This window comes from Triturus cristatus, chromosome 3_1 (assembly GCF_964204655.1).
Source record: "Triturus cristatus chromosome 3_1, aTriCri1.1, whole genome shotgun sequence".
Classification (NCBI taxonomy): domain Eukaryota; kingdom Metazoa; phylum Chordata; class Amphibia; order Caudata; family Salamandridae; genus Triturus; species Triturus cristatus.
Genome location: NC_140583.1, coordinates 438,507,751 through 438,529,858, shown reverse-complemented (window position 1 = coordinate 438,529,858; position 22,108 = coordinate 438,507,751). Strand labels below are relative to the sequence as shown.

The window sequence follows — 22,108 nt, the reverse complement described above, 5'->3', positions numbered from 1 at the left end:
AGGAGAGGGGGCGGTTGGGTTTGATCTTTCAAAGTTGTTGGTTGGATTTAGTTTGCTCGATAGGGGAGGGAGACTTTGGAGTTAAGTAGGTGGAAGACGGGTAGTTTAATGAAAAGGTGGGGTTGGTCGAGGTTGCTCTGTGGGGCGCAATGGAGATTTAACGTGGTCGGTAAGCAGGTCGTTGGCCGAGGTTCGTTTTGACGGAGAAAGGGGTGGGCGGTTCGAGGTTATTTGTTTGTGGCAAGGGGACGTTGGCCTGAGTTGATTTTCTTAGACTCCTGTTTTGGGGCGAGGTTTTAATTTGGGGAGGGGGGAGGCCAAAGTTGTGTTTACGAAGAGGTGATTTGGATGTGTTTTTGTCGAGATTAGCCTGTGTGTTGGAGTTAGGGAGGTGTTGTTTTATTGGAACGGGTGAGACTTTACTGTGGTCGGAGCATGGGGGAATGGCATAGTTTGAGGTTGGTTTTGGTGGAGCAGGGGGTAGGTGGTTAGGTTCTGTCGAGAGGGGGTGTAGGCGAGGGTTACATTTGGCTGGAGGGCTCGTCAGTTCGCGGGCGCTTTGATGTTCGCAGTGGCCACGCGGCTCACTGAGAACATCAAAGCGCCCGCGAAATGTAAGTGATCGCGATCACACTTCAAAGCGGCCGTGTGGCCCGCGAAAGTGAAAGCAAACGAGTGCTTTCAGGCCTCCAAATGGTGCGCGCGCCCGGACGGCGCACATGCACTGTATTTGGAGGCCTGAAAAGCCACTGTTTGCACTTCCAAAACTCGCTTACTATAAGTCTCGCCAGAGCAGCGCTAAAGCGCTGTCTCAAGCGAGACCTAAAAAGTACATCAGACCATCTGCTCTAAATAGGGCAGACAGGCTAATATACTTACACCGACGGCCTCAAGTCAGTCAGGCTGTTAGTGTATGGTTTCCACCTCTCCATCTGGGCACTGATGGGGGAAACATGACAATCGGCCTGACTCTAGCTAGAGCAGGTGGATTGTCAGTTTGGTGGACAAGGGAATTTATCACATTTGTTTCAGAGTACTCTGTCCTTCAAACTCTAATTCAGGCACTTAGTCTATAAGTCGTACACCAATATGTCTGCATTCTGCAGGAAAATATTTAAGGAGCGGATTTAACAACATTTTACTACTAGTAGAAGACTAAACTGATATAATATACTCAATTTACAACAGGTGCACTTGGTGACATCTAGGAATTTCAAACCTGGAATAAACCGTTTTGCACCCTCTGTCCGAACCGATTTTCTTCACCTTTTAATATATGTTACGAACTTGACTGTTACAGTATTTTCCTAACTGACTCCCTCCACCACAAAAATCCCTCTCCATCTTAGTGCTGTGTCAGTAGGTCTCAAATTAGGATGGCTGAGAAAAATCAATCAGGATGTCATTTTATATCACAAATGTCTATATGAGAGAGACAAAGAAAAATGTTGGCTTCGCCCAGTTCTGTGACTCAAGCTTTCTTGCTAGCAAGATCATGCCAATTATAGTCAGGCAAAAGGTCTGTGACTAGGAAGACCAAGCTCCCCATGGCCACACATACCCCTGCTTCCATATGGCTTTGTTTTCAAATTCCTGGTGTTGAGGAGCACAGTGTATATAAAGTGTATGCATGTAGGCTAGTCTTATCATTTTAGACTCAGCAGCCACATTGAGCGGTGTAGGAAAGTAGTATCTGATTTCATGGTTACCCCCACTTTTTGCTAGGTGTCAGTGTGTTTTTGACCTAGTATGCTGGAATCCTGCTAATCCCCTAAATTGGCATGGAAAGTACTTTAGTACCTCCATAATTGGCTACTGGTGTGCCTTTGTAAGTTCCTAGTATATGGTACTAAGGTACCCAGGGCATAGGTACACCAGGTATCTCCCATGGACTGCCTCCTGTATTATGCCACCCATAGGAGTCCACTTAAACTGACTACAGGTTTGCCATTGCAGCCTGTGTGAGTTGGTGCTAGCACCTCTCATGACAGATATATGTTTCCTTATATCTGAGGTCACTACACCTTAAACCTATAAGTCACTCCTATGGCATGCTTTTCAATCCTGAGGGCAGGGTGCTTGGTTATGAGTATGAGGATGCCCCTGCATGAGCAGGACAACCCTAAAAATAGCAGGGTCTATTCTCCAGGCTTTGTAAGTACGGTTAGCTATTTTTTGACATATAGTGTGCATCAGTCATTTCAAGATGTCTAACTATTTAGTGGCTGCACCAATCCCAGTCATGTTTGGTATCAAACATGTTGGAATCATACCCCAACACCAATTCCAGTGTTGGAAGTATGATCCCATGTACTGAGAACTTCTTAGGGGACCCCCCTGTACTCCCTGTAACATCCTTTCAGGGTCTGCCAGCAAGCTAGTTCTGCTGCAGACCACAAACACGATTCTGCCCTCCTGGTGCCGAGCCAATCTCGTGCAGGGGAAGGTAGAACAATACGTTTCCTGTCACTGGGAGGTGTGACCACTTCCCAGACAGGACTTATTGTATTGGGCTGGGGTGGGAGCGCTTGCCAGCGCCACCAGGCTGCTTTGAAGGGCACCTTTGATGCCCTCCTCGCATACTCCAGTTTGAGCCAGTTCAGGGAGCCATTGGCTTCCACTCTGGTGCGTAACTGGACAAAGGACATGGGTTTATCCTCCCCACTGTTCAGCCCCTACTCTGGGTGGGACCCCCGAGCCGTTCCAACCCTTTCCTTAGGGTACTTAAGGGCTTACCTTTGGGTTGGTTCTTAGAATTGATGTGGGACAAGACTCAGACCTGAAACTTGCTGGACACTTTGACTTCTTTGGACTTTGAATGGAACTGAGACTGCACCAAAAAAGACTCCTGCTGCTCCTGGTCTGGCTGTTCTTTGAGTCTTCTTCGTCATCTGTGCTTCATCCTGGTTCCTCGACAGACCTGTGGGCATCAAGTATGCACGAAGAAATCTCCCTTGGAGTGAAGGCGTCACTCCCTTGCATCTGCAGGCACCGTAACGAAGCTGATCGGGCTGCTGCTCCTGTTGTCCCACAAACTTCCCGAGGCTCAGCAACACAGGTGGTGGTTCTCCCTCAAGGCCTGACCTGTCCTCTTTGCAATTTTGAGGCCAGTATCCCTTGTCTGCATTGCTGGGACCAAACCCCTGTGCACCTCCTTGACTTGCTGTTGCCAAGGCTTGTTGGCTCTGCACTCCAGAGATCTTTCAGCTACGAGAAGCTCCAGCCTCCAGCACATCTTCTCACCAAGATCAGCTTCCTTCCTCACAGCATCCTCTGCACCATGGGCCTCCATCTATGGTGAGGTGCTCAGGGTCCTCTTGTGACTCCTGTGCTTGTGGGTTCTCCTGAGGGTCTTCTCTTGCGTCAGTCAGCTCTCCTCCTTGCTTGGGAGCTGCCCTGACTCTCCTGCTGTTGATGTGTCCCTTGGACCTTAATGCTCCCAATGTTGCTCCTTTTTTGTCTTCCAGGTCAGTTGCGGCTACAAGGTTTTTTGGCACTCACGGCAGACACCGACCACCTAGTCACTGACATCCAACATAAATAGTTTGTGATCAGCTCCTGGTCTTCCTCAGCCTCGCCTGGTCCTCGCAACTGCTGCAACAAGGTCACTGTTGACTCTTCAGACCCTCCTGGCATTGGTGGGCATTGTGTCTCCGTGCCTCCAAGTCGTCTTAGAGTGGAACAGACTCTGTCCCCTCTGCTTGCAGGTTCATCACTTCCAGAATCCACCCTTGGATTACACTGGACTCCTTGGATATCTTCTTCAGAGGCATCTTTTTTCGAAGTCTCCCATTGCTGTCTATGACAAGTTCCGATGTCACTTCACTCCTAAGCACCTGGCTTGCCTGCTGTAGGTAACATGGTTCTTGGGGTATCCACAGGTTGGGTGGCTCCCCAACCTTCTGTTTTCTAAAGGGTTTTTTCTGGGTCCTCTGGGAAGGGTCCTTCTTCTTCAAAACTTAAACTGCAAGTTCTCCTGTGACTTCCATTGGTCATGCAGCTGTGTTTCCACTTTGCACACAGCCTCCGTGGGGTTCCTGGGTACTTATCTTGGGTGATTCTTATGTTCCCTGCTCCTCTGAGACTTCTGGTGCAAATCCTAATCTCCTTCGCAGTTTGCATTCCACTTTATTATTATATGGTTTTGTCTCCCCCTGGAGACCACTGTATTGTGTGCTACTTACCTGATTGCGTTTGAAGTATTCTTGTGTATTGTGTTGATATCTCCGGGTAGGAGATATACCAATGTGATAGTGATATAGGGTTGTAATAAATAGACTTATTTCTGCTAAACATTGTGTGATTTCTTTTCATCTAACTTACACTACAGATTAAATTGGTAAAACAAGTTGCTTAACACTCCTTCAATATAAGCCTGAAGGCTGCTCTTTACAGCTACCACTTTGAGAGCTTTCTATGGCTATCAAAGACCACTAAAATCACCATAATGTCTTCCTTGATTAGTGCAAGGTGCACCACTTGAATAAGTGCACACCATATACTAAGCTAGCCTCCTATAAGCGGTCTCAGTTGGAGGGTGGGAGACTGCCTCGATGCTCTGAACTCAGTTGAGGAGTAGGGGTTAAAGACTCCTACAAAGGAGGGAGAAGTGTTGTGCAGTTCCTTCGAGATTGCAGGAGTTGTGCTGGCCCCAATACTCCTTGCCACAGCCAATACATATGGATTCAGAGATGTACCTGCCAGTCTTAACTCGGGCCAGCAGTGTAGCGTATAAGAGTTATGATAAGTCCGAGCATGCAAGGGCCTAAGGAAAACTTAGCTAGCATGGTGAAGAGATATTTCTAATCCAGGGAGTTGAAGCCCTTCTTCAGGTCTGGCACCAGACAGCAGGATTGTGGCCTGCAGCCCGGTGCCTGTTCCAGAACCCGAAAGTGGTAGCATAGATTCATGTTGGTCTCTGTGGACCAGGTGCCAAATCAATGGTGCCAATCGGTCCACCTGAATTTTACAAAGAAGGTTGTTATCCGTGTTAAGCATTGTCAAGAGTTGCTAGGAGCTAAGATTGGATGGATCACGTCTTTGGTTATGTATGTAAACAATCAGTGTCTCCCAGAGTGGCTGGGGGAGACAGGAGCACAAGAACACTTCATCATATAGAGCCTGAAGATGAGGGACTAGCAGCGTGGCATATGTTTTATAGAACTCCTGAGGGAGTCTGCCTGGGCTTGGACATGTATTTGATGCCAGCAACCAACTGGCCTCTCGCATCTCAAAGGCGGATGGCCTCGCGAATCTCAAAAAGGGTGATTGACGCTTTTAGCTCCAGTGTCAGGTTGGGTAGGATCTGTGGTAAGTTCACGCCAGACAAGAAAGCCTCAACCGCCAAGTCGGTGATACCCACTGCCGGCTCATTGAATTGAGTAAAGGCTGCATGTATCTCCTGTTGCATGAGTTGTTCCATGGCTGGGGGCAGAGTGATGGAGAGGATAGAACGTTATGACCTGTGGTGATAAATGAACCAGGCCAGCAGAGCACCAGATTTGTCCAATACAGAATGAGTCCAGGCAGAGAGTGCAGTATAGTTAAGACAACATAGGTGCTCCAGTAGGGTCATGTGCTCTTGCCTCGCTTTTGCAAGCTGGTGTCTGCGCCCAGCCGGAGAGACAGCTAGTGTCTCAAAATAGAGAAGGTCTCTTTTCACCCCCAAAATATCCTGGTCTAACTGCTTCCTCATGCAGGTAACCGCACTCATACACTGTCCTGTAATGGTGACTTTAAACACATCTTACTCCACTTTGCGGGATGATGCAGTGCCTGCATTTGCTTCAGAGTACTTGAGGCAGGAGACATTCAGAGTTCTGAGAAGTGCAACATCCTGTAGTGCCTTGAGGTGGTAGCACAATGTTGGAATGGGAGGAGGGGGTGTTGTCCCAGAAGACCTGCATCCTTCACAAGTAGTCCATGTGTGTCACTAGTGTAGCCAGTTCTGTGGAACAGACAATGCAGTCAAGGTGCATGTGGTGGTCATGGGGGTGGGAGTTGAATGAGTACACCCTGTCCAATATATACACCAGTGCTCAATAGTGCCACCAAGGCATTGGAGTGCATGGGGGACTGGGAGAGTGGGGGACAGGATCTGTCTAATGCTGTGTCTAGGAGACCATTGAATTCCCCACCCAACAACCAGGGGATTTATTTAATTTATTTATTCTATTTTATTTTTTATTTATTTATTTTATTTAATGCAATTTTATATAGCGCGAATGTTACCCGAAAGTGTCAGAGCGCTTTACAAAAGAACCAGTTGCGTTACATAAGGACTTTAGATTACATGAGTTACATAAGAGATACAAACAGGAAAAAAAGAAAAAAAATGTAAATGTACAAGGTGTAGAGTCACTCAAGGAAGAGATGTAAACAGGAAAAAATTGCACATGTACAAGTTGTAAAGTCACTCAAAGAATAGATACAAACAAGATAAACTCTAAAATCACATAGGAATGGTGGTAAGTACAAAGATCTACCACATATACTAGTGGTTAGAATTCTATATATACAAAGAGCTAACTGAGAAAGACAGGTTGCTCTGTAAGCGTAGTGTATATCGCTCCAAGGAGCAAATGATGTCCCTCTAGTATACCCTCCATGAAGAGGTAGCTACCCTGGGGGTCAACAGCTGAGTCAGTGGCTTTAAAGGGAGTCCCCGATCTGATCCAGATTATGACCCTCCCCTAGCGTAAAAGAAGTATTCACTTGTAAAGTCCTGGCCTCGCCAGTCCGGGTGATGTGTGTTTCCTGGAGAAATGTTATTTTGGTGCCCAGACGTGAGAGTATATTGAATATCGCCGGGAAGGGGTTTTGCATCTCCCTGATAATCCACATGATCAGGTTAAGGTCCGGTGCAGGACACGTCATGTTGGTGCCACTGATTGTTGCTGGCCGCCTCCGAGGCATTCCAGTCTAGATGAAGGGTGTATGTGTATGCCAGTGCGTGAGGGCCAGTGTGCAAACTAGAACAGTAGAATGGGCATAAGAATACTACGAGCAGGGCGCAAACGGCAGCCCGTCCATATTTAAAGTAATTATACGGGGGCGTGGCCAAGATGGCGGCGTAGGTGGACGCGGCCTCTGCAAGCTCCTCCGACCCGGGCCCCTGAACGCCTTCTGTGCCGCTGATCTCCCCCCATCGGCACTAGCCGGCGACGGCGGGTGCAGTGGGGAACTCGCGGACCTAGCTGAGAGGTCGAGTTGTGCCCCGGAGGGTCTAGCCGGCGGCCTGGCGCTGACGCGCCGCGACATCGGAGGCTGCGGCCGACCGGAAGTGCTGCTGGATCCGCCTCCGTACACACGCGAGCCTGGGGCGCCGCGCGGAGGCCGGCGGTGAGGCCTGGAGTGGAGCTGCCGGGTGTGCTGATGTCCCCGGAGGGTCGAGCCGGCGGCTTGGGACTGAGGCGCCGCGACATCGAAGGCTGCGGCCGACCGGAGGTGCTGCTGGCTCCGCCTCCGCGTCTACGCGAGCCGGGGGCGCCGCGCGGAGGCCGGCGGTGAGGCCTGGAGTGCGCCGCTGGGTGTGCGGATGTGCGCCAGCTGACGAGACAGCGAGCGGTCAGTGCCCCGCTGGGTGGACCGGCGGATCCTTGGCCGTGGGCAGGTTAGGAGCAGAGCCGTGGTCCTCGAGGGCCCCGCCTGGACTGGCTCGAGGCACCGAGACGTTCCCCCCACGGAAGCTGCCGGGGAGGTGGTGCGGGCCTGGAGGTGCGCCTTGGGCCCTGTCGGCCTCAGGACTCGTTTCAACATTTGACCCTGGTGTCCCACTGGCCCCTGTCTGGTGCGTGGGTTGGAAGCCGCCCGGGGTGAACATTGTGCGGAGGAGTACTACGGCTCGTGGAAGACACCTTGGCAGGAGCGACGCCCGGGGAGCCCGAAGAGGTGGGGACTGAGTGTTGGGCTGCATAACAGGAGCGGACGGCGGCCGGGCCCGACGGGTGGCTGAGCGGTGTACGGATCACTGCCGCTGTTGGGTGCGGTTTGACCTTTTTCATTTGGCGCCCAGGATGGCTGGCACTAAGGGGAGCAAGAAGGGTGAACGCACCCTACCGGAATTGTTGCACTGGGGCAGCGCATGGCAGGACCACGGGCAGCCCTCCCCGGGCCTGGCTAGCAGCTCGCAGGGGGCGAGTGGAGGGGAGCCACCGGTCACCAGATCGTTCCTGGAGTCTCTCTTCAGCTCCCTACGCGAGGACTTCCAGACTCTCAAGCAGGAGGTGGCTGGGGAGATGCGCGAGGTCCGGCGAGCAGTTGATGGCCTGGGGGAAAGGGTCTCTTCTGTGGAAGAGGCGGGACATGCCCGGGACGAAGAAATCGCACAACTCCAGCAGGAAGGGATCAGGCTCCGGGACCAGCAAATCGATCTACAATCCCACGTGGAGGACCTCGAGAACCGTTTCCGGAGGAACAACATCAGAGTCCGGGGTGTTCCACTCGGAGAAGAGGGAGAAGATGCAGCCACTTACCTGCAGGACTTATTCCGGGAGGTATTGGGGGAGCAGACGGACTTTCCTCTCCGGATTGATAGGGCACATAGAGTGGGCCAGCGGCGCAGGGCCCCGGCGCCTCCCCCCGATCTCCTGGCCTACCTGCCGGACTACCCTCTGAAGGAGCGGATTCTACGGGTGGCTCGCACTAAGCAGGCTTTGGAATTCAGGGGCCATAGGGTGGCCCTCTTTCAGGACCTCTCGGTGGTCACTCTACAGAAACGCAAATCCTTTAAAATTGTGACTGACTTCCTGCGGGGGCACGACACCCAATACTCCTGGGGCCACCCTTTCCGGATTATTTTTCGCTGGAACGGAATACTGCATCAGCTGCGTTCTCTTCACGACACCTGTTCCGTATTGGGCATCACAGCAACTGACGACGATGCCCCCACTCCACGTCGCCGCCGGATCACCAGGGATGGCTGGCAGTCGATCCCGGGTCGGGGGTCTCCGGCTTCTTCGGTGCGGCCGGACTCGCCCACTATCCGGGCAGAAAGGGATAATGCGGTGCGTGAGGTCGCCAGGGACACAGCATCAGGACTGGCCGCTCTGACTGCCTAGGACTTCTCCGGGGGGAGATCGACTTAGCTTCTTCTACAGGTTCGGGGGCCTGGTGGGCGTGGGGGGGAGCAGAGGTGGCATGGTGGCTGGACGTCCACTTTTGAGACTTTTCCACAGACTTGCCTTTTGGGCCGGTCTTGGACAATGGTTTCCTTGCCTATCTGTTCCGGGAGACGAGGATGGTGTTTTGGGTTTGGAGGGAGGAGGGGTTTTGGGGTGTTGGGGCTCCGGGAGGGGTTGTGGGAGTTGGGCATGGGGGAAAGGGTTGTCCAGTGCGCTGTGCTAGAGTTTGTCGTCTGGTCTGTGTATTTTCATTATGTCTTGCTCTGTGATGAGGGAGGGATGCTTGGGGCGGAGGATTGGGGAGTTGGCAGAGGGGTGGTGGATGACTGGGACACTTTGAGGCTGAGGGCCGGTAAGAGATGGCGCTGCGCTAGGGGGGAGGCCTGGTATATTGCCTTTGGGAGAATGCTTTGAGGTCTGAGCTGGGGGGAGTGGGTCCGCCCGCGTGGACCACCTCGGCGGACGCGCGCGACTTAACACATATTTTCCACTATGCCTCCTCCTACCTTTAAGATTGTGACCCTGAATGTCCGGGGTCTGAACAACCCTGTGAAGAGGCGTGCGGTGCTCTCCCTGTTGGAACACACTCGTGCGGACATATGCCTCCTTCAGGAAACCCACCTGCTACCACAGGACACACACCGGCTACGTTCTTGTAAGTTTCCGCTGCAATTCTTCTCCCCCGGCCCCAACAAGACTGCAGGGGTGGCGATCCTAGTGGCTCGACATTTTAGGGGGGAGCACATCCATAAATTTGCAGAAATCAAGGGCAGGATGCTGGCGCATAGGTTTCGGGTGGGAGGCATCACATTCACGATCGGCTCCCTTTATAGTCCCAATGATAGGCAGGAGCGGTTCCTGCAGTCTGCGGTAGAGGAGATCTCGGCCTCGTCGGATAGACATATTATTCTCGGGGGAGACCTTAACATGGTCTTTGATTCAGCTATTGACCGGTCAGCGCAGCGCTCCCCGCAAGTGGGGGAACTCTCGGCTGGTTGTAAGGCTGGGCTGGCGGAGGTGGACCTCCAAGACCTCTGGCGTCATCACCACCCTGTAGATAGGGATTACTCCTACTACTCCCATGCACACAAGACCTATGCGAGGCTTGACCACCTCTTGGTCACCTCCCCGGTGCAGGCCCTGGCGTCTGCCGTGGACATGGGGGTTATTTCCTTCTCGGATCATGCTCCTGTTGAGGCTACTTTCTGCCTGCCGCCGTCTGTCGCCCCGGCGAGGGTCTGGCGCCTCCGAGATACTCTGCTCCATAGGAAAACGGTAACGGACCGTATTACACGGGTCCTTCGTGAATATTTGGCACACAATGATAACCCCGAAACTACCAGGGCTACCCAGTGGGCGGCTTTGAAGGCAGTCCTCCGGGGGGAATTTCTGTCGATCTCCGCGGCCGAAAATAGAGAGCGCCAGATCAAGAGGGATGAGCTTACTGATAGGGTCTGGGAATTGGAGTTGATCCACCGCAGAACTGGGGCGCCGAGGATTTGGCGACAGCTTAAGGCAGCGAGGAAACTGCTTGCCGCCTTAGACATGGACCGGGCGGAATATGCGGCCTTACGGTTGCGCCACGCATTCTATACGGGGGGGACCGTTGTGGCAAATTGTTGGCCAACAGGCTCCGGGCCACTCGACAAAGCCTGCTGGTAAGGGAGCTTTCTGACCCCGGGGGCGGTGCGGTGACGGATGATGCCGGCATCTCGGCCGCGTTCCGCGGGTTCTATGCAAATCTCTACGCGGGTGACCCGCCGGATGTACCGGCCATGTCCTCCTACCTGGACTCGGTTACCCTGCCCTCTCTGGACCCCCTGCAGGCGGACCGGCTGGATAGGGCCATCACGGTAGAGGAGGTGGTGACAGCTATTGCCAGACTTAAGCATGGTAAAGCGCCGGGCCCGGATGGCTACTCGGCCCTCTTTTATAAGACGTTCTGTGGGTCACTAGCTCCTATCCTCGCCCGCCTCTTCAACTCGTTTTCGGAACAGGGAGCCATTCCGCCCGACCTCCTGAGAGCCTCCGTCACGGCCATACCCAAACCGGGGAAAGATCCTAAGTACTGTGGCTCTTATCGCCCAATCTCTCTACTAAATGTAGATCTGAAACTCTATACTGGGATTTTGGCGAGTCGCCTGGCGCTCCATCTACCTGGCGTTGTGGATCCGGACCAGGCGGGTTTTGTTCCGGGGCGGCAGACGGTGGATAATACAAAGCGGGTGGTCCACCTGCTGGAAAAGGCTTCCAGGATCCCGGGTGAGAGGATGATGCTCACGGTGGACGCGGAAAAGGCGTTTGATCGAGTGCCTTGGCCCTTCTTGGAGCAAGTGCTGATGAAGGCGGGTATTGGGGAACGGTTTCGCACTATGGTCCTCAATTGCTATAAGGGACCCTCGGCAGTAGTCCGAGTGAATGGCTACACCTCCGCAGCCTTTCCCATAGAGAGAGGCACCAGGCAGGGCTGTCCACTTTTGCCCTTGCTTTTTGCCCATTACATGGAGCCGTTTGCGCAAAGAGTGCGGACGCGACCGGCAGTGGAGGGGATACGGATGGGGGGATTCACCCACGCGGTCAGTCTCTACGCGGACGATGTCATCTTCACGTTGGCTGCCCCCCGGACATCACTTCCGGCCTGTATGGAGGAATTGGCGGCGTTCGGCGCGGTCTCGGGCTTTAAAGTAAATATGGGGAAATCGGTGGCTTTGGATATCTCCCTGGCGCCTGCTACCAAGGCGTATCTGCAGAACAGGTTCCCGTTGCTCTGGTCCTCAGAAGCGATACCGTACTTGGGAATTCTAATTGCCCCCACGCTGCCGGCCATGGTCTCCGCCAATTATTCGGCTTTGGGCGCCAAGATTAAGAGTGAGCTGGGCCGCTGGAACCGCGGCACTCTGGCCTGGTTGGGTCGGATCGCCGCCGTTAAGATGACGATTTTGCCACAAGTGCTCTATCTATTTCGGGCTCTGCCGCTGCCGCCGCCTAAGGGGTGGATACAGCAACTGCAGTCGGACGTGGCCCGTTTTGTCTGGCAAGGGAAAAAGCCTAGGTTGTGCAGGGCCCTCTCCCTCTTGTCTCCTGAAGCCGGAGGTCTAGGTATTCCGGATTTCCGTAAATACTTTCAGGCGACGCAATTGAGATATTTGGTTGAATGGTGCAGGTGGGAGTCGGATAAGCACTGGCTTTTCCAAGACCAGGCGGTGGCAGGGCGGCCTTTGCAGGAGATACCGTTCCTGCACCGGTCCCACCGGCCTAAGAATCTTTACGCCTCTTTTGTCACTAGGGTACCTCTGTGGGTCTGGGATGCGACCTATCTTAGATATGAGCTTACCACTTTTCCGTCGCCGCTTTCGCCGCTGGTGGACAATCCTGCCTTCACCCCTGGGATGGAGAAGGGAGCCTTTACACATTGGCGACGGGCGGGGTGCAGGGCCTTATGTCACCTGTATGGCCCCGAGGGTGTCATCCCGTTCACACAATTCCGGTTGGAATTTTCCCTTCCCGAAACGGAGAGACACCGCTATATGCAGGTCCGGCATTGGGCCCTTCAGCCACAGGTCAGGGATATGGCGGACAGGCGGCTCTCACCGTGTGAGAGATGGCTGTTGTCCCGTACGTCGGACTCGAAACTCATCTCTGACCTGTATAAGTTTTTGCAATTGCCTCCGACACACTTCCACAATCCTGGGAGGTCACGATGGGAACGGGAGCTTGGGAGGGTCTTGAGCCCCAAAGACTGGGAATGCATATCCTACAGGGCGCGCCACTCAGCGTATCATATGGGCCTCACTGACACCTTTACTAAGGTGTCTACCTACTGTTATTATACGCCTGAGCGGATTCATGAGTTTGATCATAGTAAGCCGGACACTTGCTGGCGAGGGTGCGGACAACGGGGCACGCTCACGCACATTCTCTGGGACTGTCCTTTATTAACTGGCTATTGGAAGGAAGTGCTGGATGAAATCGACTCCCATTTCGACATAGAGCTCCCTCGCTTCCCGGCGTATACCTTGCTAGGACTCCCAAACGACCTCATGTATCCCCTCAGGTCTAGACGGGGCAGGCAGATCGCCATTGCACTTGGATCTGCGGTGCAGAACATTCTGATATATTGGCGTACAGACACGGTACCCACGTTGATAGGCTGGCTCCACCGTCTTTGGCATGTGCTGGGAATGGAGAAGTTGTCTTTGGTGGCGGCTGGGGATGTAATGCAATTTGACGACTTGTGGCAACCTTTCCGCTCCCTGCTGCTCACAGAGTTCAGGGAGCTCACATGTCCGAGGTACCTTCGCCTCCTGAGGCTTACGAGCCCGCTAGTGCCCGATCAGTGAGAAAGACAAGATCTCTCTCTGCACTTACCTGTGCCTTTGCAAATGGGACTGTAGGTTCATGGCGCACTGGACAGTGGGTGGGGTGGGTGGGGGGGGGAGTTGGGGGGGGCTGGGGGTGTTGGGGTGTTGGGGTGGTGGGGGCTGTTTTTATCAAAATGTTGTGTTAAGCAAGGCTCCTGCCTCTCTTCATTTGCTGACTTTGTGTTGCGTTGTATGAGCTTGGAGTGTCGGGCTGATTAAAATGAATAAAATATTTTAAACATAAAGTAATTATACACCATGTCCATTGTGCGATGTGGGAGATCTAGCTGTAAAGGCAATGTGGAGTGCCTCTGGGCAGCACTTCGTAACAATCCTACATGTGTCCAGGGGCACAAGGGCATGACTGCTGGAGGCAGAAAGGGTAAGCGGCAGGGGCCATGCAGCTTGAATGGGGAGTCGCAGCTACAGCACGAGGGTGTGGGCCCACTGTACAGTGCAGCGCAAGTCGCAAAGTGAGGAAGAGAGGAAGCGTGGGAGATCAGGCTACCCTAGTAGGGAACGCAGTGCACAGCGACGCGAATATAATAGCCAAGCACCACATAGTCATAGAGGGACCAGGTGGTGTATGAAAACAGGTGAGAAGGCATAGGAAGGGCAGAGGGAGTGTGAGTCATCTAGCAGCACAGCCGCGAGAAAAGAAGGAGAGGGAGAGAGCTTCAGTGGGGAGAGACGAGAAGGGGGAAACAAGGGGAGCAAGCAAGCAGATTAAAGAATGTCATCTGCCGTCCTTGGCGTAACATCTGGTGGCGTGATGGAGTTCCAGAAAGGGGAACAGGACCTTGATGAACCACTTGTCTCTTCTGGAAGAGCGTTGGAGGCTGGCGTCAGTCTGTGGCCCTGTCAGCAGTGCGGATGGACACCGCTGCCTTCAGGGCCTGCGTCCTCTCATGGATCACTTGCTCTAGGTCGGGGTAATTGTCATAGCTGGGAAGTCTTGCGGCGGGTGCCCTTGCGAGGCACTGTGGGCCAGTCTGAGCCTGACGATGGGGCAGTCGTATCACTGACAGCCTTTGTCCCTGCCTAATTCCAGACCACCTCCAGCTCAGTGAAGAAGAACGATTTCCCATTAAGAATCACCTGCAAATGGGCGGGGAAGATCAAAGAGTACTGGGCAATTTGCCACATTTGTTTTAGAGTACTGTGTCCATCAAACTCTAATTCAGGCTATTAGTCTGTAAATCGTACACCAATATGTCTGCATTTTGCAGGAAAATATTTAAGGAGCGGATTTAAAACCATTTTACTACTAGTAAAAGACTAACGTGTTATAATACATTCAATTTACAACAGGTGCACATGGTGACATCTAGGAATTTCAAACCTGGAATAATCTGAAGCTTAGGTTTGACATGGTATAACGCGGCTCTTTGGCGCTGTCAAGCTAATGCGTAGTTCAAGAATAGCATCACATGGTGAGTGTCCACCATCAAGAGGCCAGCGACTCGAGCCACCCAAAAGAAGGAGTCTCTTTCCTTGAAATGTAGGAGCTTGAGGACCACAGGGCATGGGAGGGAGCCCAGAGAGTGGGTACTGTGCGTGCTATCTCCGTTGGAGAAGAAAGGTGATAAAGCATCAATGGATGTGAAGGATCGTAGCCACTCTTCCAAGTAGGTCATAGCGTCATGCCCTTCTGCCCCCTAAGAAAGGCCACTACGTGCAGATTGCTTCTCTGCGAGCGACCCTCCACATCATCTGCTCGAGCTTCTAAGTGCTTAACGTGATCTTGTAGCGCTTGCACACTCTTGTGCGTGGCTTTGGATGTGGGTTGAAGATCATCCAGTTTGCATTTAGGTCTGTTCTTGTCTCTCCAATGGCGCAGGCTTCGGTGCCCAATGCCTGGGATGGTGCAGTGGATCGAAGGCTCCCCATTGTGGAGCGTCTCAGTGTCTCGCAGGAAGGCGAAAGTAGGAAAGGCAGCCAAGAGGCGGAGGGGGCTCAGTAGAATTCCCAGGTGTAGACCAAAAACGTGTCCTGTCATCTTGGCGAAGTGGTCCCAGCAGGGCATTTGAAACAGAAGGTTAGGATCGGTGGCTGTTGCAGCAGATCGATCAGGCCACCCCTCTACCTGGCCCCAGCTGGTCGCCAGGGTAGGATGGTGGTCAGAAGATGGGTCTACCTCGAGTAGGGCGGCTTCGGGGCAGAGGGAGGCGACTGGGCATCCATAGGCACCCTGGAGAAAGGCTCACGTTCAGTTACAGCAACTCTCCAGACCGCAGCCAGGGAAGTAAGGCAGAGGCAGAAGAAATCTGGGGGACGAGGAAGAGGTGGTGGCTCGCTGCGACAAGCTAGTGAGCAGCTCCAGGGTCAGCAGAGAAGGTGAGGGCCATCTCTCAACCATTCACTGTCTTTCCGCATGGAGTCTTGGCTATTTTGGATCCACAGGCCAGCTTAAGCCCCCTCCGTTATGGGTCAAGTCTCTCTGGCCTTAACCACTGCCACAGCGCGCCCTCCCTGCCACCCCTCCGAGTTGCCCTCTCCATGGGCACACACAAGCAGAAAGATAGAAAGGCTTCGATATGCAGGGCTGGTGAGCGGAAGGGAGCAGGGCGGGGTGTAGCAGCTGTACCCTGCAAGAGGTCCATAAGCACAAGCAGCCACCCTCATCTTGTGGCTCTCGTTCCTCCACTAACCGCTCCCCTTGCCTACAGTAGCTGCTCTGACTGTCTGGATGTTCATGTGTCTCCTTCGCTGAGGGCATGAGGCTGTAGATTGCGGCCTTGATGCTCCTCTCTGATTTCCCTGGATGTCTCGTCCACAGTCACTAAAGCAGAGGGGATGAGGAAGGCCACAGTACTTTAGGCGGTGGAGGGAAGGGTGAGCTCATGGGCTCCGTAAGGGGCGACTAGCTATTTTTGCTCTGCGGCCCTTGCACTGCCCCAGCTCGCCATCTTAGCTTGCCAGACCGCAATCCATTGAAAACTAACTCTTGACAGCCAGTGTGCAGCTCCTGTGTTTGATCACAGATGCATATTTGTCACTCCCAACCATATATGAAAATCATCTGGAAGGCAACAACAGGCAGCAGTGTCGAAAACAATGCACTTAAATGAAAATGTAATGAACATGTAAACATTGACAGATAGTTGTTCTAGTATCGTCCTTAATGATGTGTACTAGCTATCACAGGTTTCCCAAAATGTCGACCTTTTCCAATTTACAGTATTAACTTTAACCTATAAAGATAAAGTCTGTAAGCCTTTAGCAATAGAGATACGTTTCTGTCAGCCTTTAAAAGTTATCCTTTAAAAGAGAAATTCTAACCTGTTATGCAGAGTAGAATATCTTTATTACTGGAACTACTGGATTTGTTGTTACTGTAAATGAAAACTATTTTAGGTTTCATTTGTTACCTTAAATTGTTAATTTCAATCGATTCAATGTAGTGTGTTTTTATCATTAAGGCATGTAAAAAAAAATCTTTGGAATGAACTGAATTTAATCAATCAATTTTTATTATCAGAAACTGCCATGAATATCGGTTACTCTTGCCATATGCTGACAGATGATATGACTGAGATCTTCATTATATCTGGCCATTCAGCGGTGGAAGTACGGGAGGAGCTCAGGTACCAGTGTGTTTGTACTAGCACAGTTAATATTTTTCTGAATCTAATGTTAATAGTAATCAGAAATAACTTAAAGTAGAGCACGGTTAATCAGCAATCCTAGCTCAGATATCTTTTGTTCTAGGCGCTCTCTGTGTCTTTTTTAGGTCTTGCCTACGCAGCGCACATGCGCTACTTAGGAAAGAGACCTTTAGTCATCGGCACAGCTTTCCCTGCAAATTCGTGCACGCGTTGCATTGCTTCCAATGGCAACGCGTGCACGTCTGGCAATTCACTTGCGGGAGCGAGCAGCTGGCGCCATATGGTAGCAATTATCGCGCCTTGCCGCTCGCTCCCGCAAGGAAATCGCGCCCCCTCCTCTCTCCCCTCCCACCGTGCGAGGCATGCGCGCTTGTTCTCCTTAGGTAGGGAAAACCAACCATAATTTAGGTGCAGAGAATCAATCACACCGGTTTGCCTTGGTGCAAATGCACCTGCTGCAATAGTGAAAGCTACACCCTTGTGCTGCCCAGTGGCAAATGGTTTCAGATGGGGCCAGTGGGAGGCACACACATTTATTATTTGTTGAAATGTTGTGGACAAGAAAGCATAGTCGATTCATTTTGAATTTGAAACTGCGCACTGTTGGTTTATCTGATAGTTATATTAATTATGAGTAAACCATCTCTCTTTTTTTTTCAATTGGGCTTATGCAACACGCACACACGCAGGCCCCCCTCCATCACTACCACCACCACTGTGTTATTGGTGACTTGCGATATCTCCCAAGAGAATTAGAAAAGTAGCACGCTAATGAGGACTGCGCTTATTAATTCACCTTTTTTGCAAAAGAGCCCTATAATAAAGAGGTCAGTGTGACACATTATAGTGTTGGACATTATACCCTACGGTTGCATCTTACTCACGATTCACTGAAAACACTTAAGAGTCAATTTTCTCATTTAGCAACCAAATGAGCAATTAAATACATTTCTGAAAACTGTGCGCCCAAGTGATTGGTAAACTAAACTGTTTCATCTCAAAGATACTACTGACTTCGAACATTTAGCAGTTATCCAAAACATTGTTTACTTCGCATGTTGACCAGCAGAGGGTGCTTTGTGGTAACTTCTCATGCAGTGACGTTCACCCCCCACTTCCTCAGTAGTTTAGTTACTGATTGAATGCCCCGGCGCACCCTCTAACTGCGAAGCCATAAAATTCGTTGAATAGCATTAACCTTTCTAATGTTTCACCCTTAAATCCAGCCCTGCGGTTAGCCTGGCTTCTTTTTTAACGGAGACAGGCACAATATTGTGGAGCGGAGAGAGAGCTTCCCATTGACGCCCTGGCGGCGATGCGTTGCACAGGTTGCATAAGTCTGGCTTTACATCAGCGTTTCTGTCCCTACTGTTCCTACACCACGAGCTGGGTTATATATTTGAATTTCAATCGCATTTCGCACTCGCCACTTTTCAATCAAAATTAAACTTTATTTGCTTAAATCACAGACACCATACTAAAACATGCGTTTGCAAAGCCAATAGGTTTTTTTCATGGTTTATGTAAATAAAATGGATGGGGGAGCTGCTGGGCAACTGCTTATTTGAACAAGCATTTGCAATGCAATAGGTCTCGCATTTACGCGAGTTTCAGCTATTGACATTGCAAATAACAATGCCTTTTACTTTTTGGTTTAACAACATAAATAAAAAGCATTTATTTACAATGCCAGTAGCTTAAAATCGAGTAAATGCGAAATCTATTGCATTGCAAATGCTTGTTTACGTCTTGCTCTCACATGCGCTTTGAGGTTACGCCATATCCCAACCAGTGCATGACTATCCCATATACCTTCTCTAGACCACACAGCCTCACATGCTGATTGGCTAACTGTGGACTAGGGCACCGATTCGGCTTGCCCTCAAGGAAGCAACATATTCCAGAATCCTCTGTCTGTCCCACACTTCCAATTTAGGGTGCAAAAGACAACTTTCCATGCTTCAGAGTGTGCATTTCTTTGGGAAACTACTGTGGCGCTTCAGAAGCCACCCCAGTTGCGAACGCTGTCTGGGAAATGTGGCCTTCAGTGTAGTGTAGTTCCAATTCCCTTATAGGCTCTGCGCATTGGAATAATATACACTACAGTTTTTGCATAGGACTAAGGTCAGTATGCTCCTATCGAGTGCATTAAACTACTTTGTGTGTGCCAGCTAACTCAGAGGTCACTAGAAACTTCTCGAATAAACAAGAAGGGATTAGTTTCTGACAACCACATAAACATGACAACTTTGTTTCCTTTAGAATCGGAACGCGTCTCAGAATCATGGAAACAACAGTTTCACTCAGTCAATCGTGCATGCTTAGTTTCTCTAGAGTTACACAGAAATAGATAGATGGGCGTTTCAATAACGCATTCTTCACCGCAAAGCAGGCAGCGTAGAACAGGTAAGATGCAATCTTGCCAGATTGGTCTGAATGACAGAAACCATGTGGTGTTTAGTTCTCGTAGACGAGGTAAACCCAATAGTTGTACTATGTGCTCACGACACTTCCTTTCCAGGAGAGCATTCTCCAAGGTGCTGAGAGTGACGCTGGTGGATTGGCTTGCCATAGCGCAGCATTAGGAATAAAAATAGGATTCCTGTAACGATTGCTAGAATTAGCGGCAGACCACCAAACACTGAGTGCATGAAGTTTAGAATGATTCAGAGGACTGCTTGAAAAGGTGGTAACAGTCCAGAACATACGGTCTTAAATACATGCACAATACCGCTCGTATCAGACATGTTTAAGATACGTCCCAACATTTCTGCGAAATGTGTAGGGCAATTTTTCCTTAACAGAGCCTGTATGTCAGCCGAAGTCCTTGCGACTTGTAGATCATAGGTTTCTTTGGCCGAGGTCAAAAGCACGGTTTGTTATATATAGCTTTTATTCTGCTTAAAGTATCAATTCGTATAGAAGAGATGTTCAGTGAAGGCCATAAAGGCGACTCCCTGACTGTGTCTATTTGGGGGAACAAGACTTGCATACAGCAAGTGACCCTGGAAGTAACCATTACTAGATATGGGATACCTGGTAACATGCCACAACAGCTCTGATCATTCAACATGACGTAATTCCCATTCGAAAGTTGGCCAAACGTTGGATTAATCACAGCTGCCATTGAACCTTGCAGGTGGCAGGATAAATTTGCAGTGGAACCGCTACAGGCCCCATGTAAACTTATATCCCGACAAATGAGTGAATCGCTCTGTGCATTTTCACTATGTATACCGCTAATAAACACTTCACGCCCCCCACTCCAACTTCTGTGTGTGTAAGGTAAATCCCAGGATGTCCTGATGTATTCTTTACCCAAACTTTCATATTTGCCTACTGGCATGTGTTTTAGGCAATACTGAAAATGGAAAGTTGTAACAGGCAGAGTTATTTAGCCATGTATGATCCATTCAGTAGCTGATTTTTCTGCTACCGTAAATGGCAATTTTTCCAGTTTTTCAATGCTCAGCACTGTATACTTTGCTCCCCTTTGTGCCAGCTTGATCTGTTTATCAGTGAGATTGTAATCAGAAAACAGAGAAGATGTGTTCACGAAATGCCAAGGCACATAGCCTGCATGCAAATTTTGTAGCGTCCAGCCTAATAACAGAATAGAACGTAATTGAGACTGGCCTTGATGCAGCAGGACCAAATCTTGTTCCACAATGTCTATAGCAGAGGATACAATGTTGCCCAATGAATATATCCTGGATGACAGAGTCGTTAACCCATTGTCGACCACAGCGAGAGATTTCTCTAAATTAATAAGATCAATTTCTCGTATTCTTTCTGCGGCGTCTGCTTGGGTAACCTTCCATATTTCATTATAAGCAGCGTAGATGCCGGCATATATGAAACGTTTTTGACATGGTTTTCTTGGACCTAGCAAGAATTCCCTAAGGTCTGTGTCTTCTTTAAGTAAAGATAACTGTTGTTTCACATCCTCTAGTGTAGATATCTGTAACCAATCAAGGCATAATTTTCGTACACTGTATGTTGTTACTACCCCTGGATGCTGTCTTTGAACATAGCGTGGTTCTGACCTATGGATCGTTAGACCTTGTAACTTGTTCAAGAATCTTTCTTGACAGATGTTTGTGTCTGTGGGCCAGAGCAACCATTTTTTCCATTCGGAATCTGATCTGACGTTTTGTAAGATAGTATGTATGTCAACCACCCCCTGTGTAGTGTTATTATTTGCAGGTTTAGGTATGGACAGTGTGTTCATGTCTTTGATCTTGGCTAACCCAAGGCAAGACGTTTGTTGGACAGTGTCGTTCAAAAACATTATCTGCTGTGGGATGATGCAGGCTCTAAACAAAGCTTCTAACCCCTGCACTTGCCAATCTTTTGTACCCCAGACAGATTTTGTGTCAATTGTGTCTTTCCAAAAGTCAAAACCCTGTCTAGACAGTTGGGCAATAAAGGCTGCAGAATAAATCTGTTTCGTATTTGTTAACATATTTTTCGTTCCTGTTTTGTTTACATTTTTAAAGTAAAACGTTTCTGGTTTGGATGTATTGAACCTTGAGAAATATGGAAACTTCATTGCAAACGTTTTTGAGCTACCCCTTGGAGGTGTAGAACAATGTTCCCATTGGTTATACATAAATACATTTCTAGGTGTTGCAGATATATGCAAGAAATGATGACCATAGTGGTTATAACAAAAAAGCTGTTCATAGACTGTTGAACCCTCTAAGTATTCATGGTTAGAGAATGCAGCAGATCTTTCTAGATCAGACATCATGTTATTAACAGTCTCAAAGTCCCAATCATCAGAATAGGTACTAAAGGTAATCAAGTCACTTAATGACATTTTAAATAAGTGTGGAATCTTCAAAAGTTCAGACGGACCAAATATATCATAATTTGTTTTGTCCCAAACTATACCATCTTGTATAGGAACGGCTGTGATGTTCACTGCTGACAAGTCTCTTGCTTCATGATGTGATGATTTGTGTGGTTTTAAAAGTAAGTTCACATGTTTACTGCCTGTGTCCAAATGAATATA

The 22,108-nt window shown here is 50.1% G+C and overlaps 1 protein-coding gene across 1 annotated transcript in view; it reads left to right on the top strand.

Annotated features, from left to right (window-relative positions):
• ATP8B4 (ATPase phospholipid transporting 8B4 (putative)) overlaps window positions 1–22,108 on the top strand; it is a 3,731,093-nt gene that overhangs the window by 2,709,022 nt on the left and 999,963 nt on the right. The window contains exon 19 of the mRNA XM_085644229.1: window positions 16,965–17,070. Within this exon, the coding sequence (XP_085500355.1) occupies window positions 16,965–17,070 (106 nt within the window). The remainder of the gene's footprint in view (window positions 1–16,964; window positions 17,071–22,108) is intronic.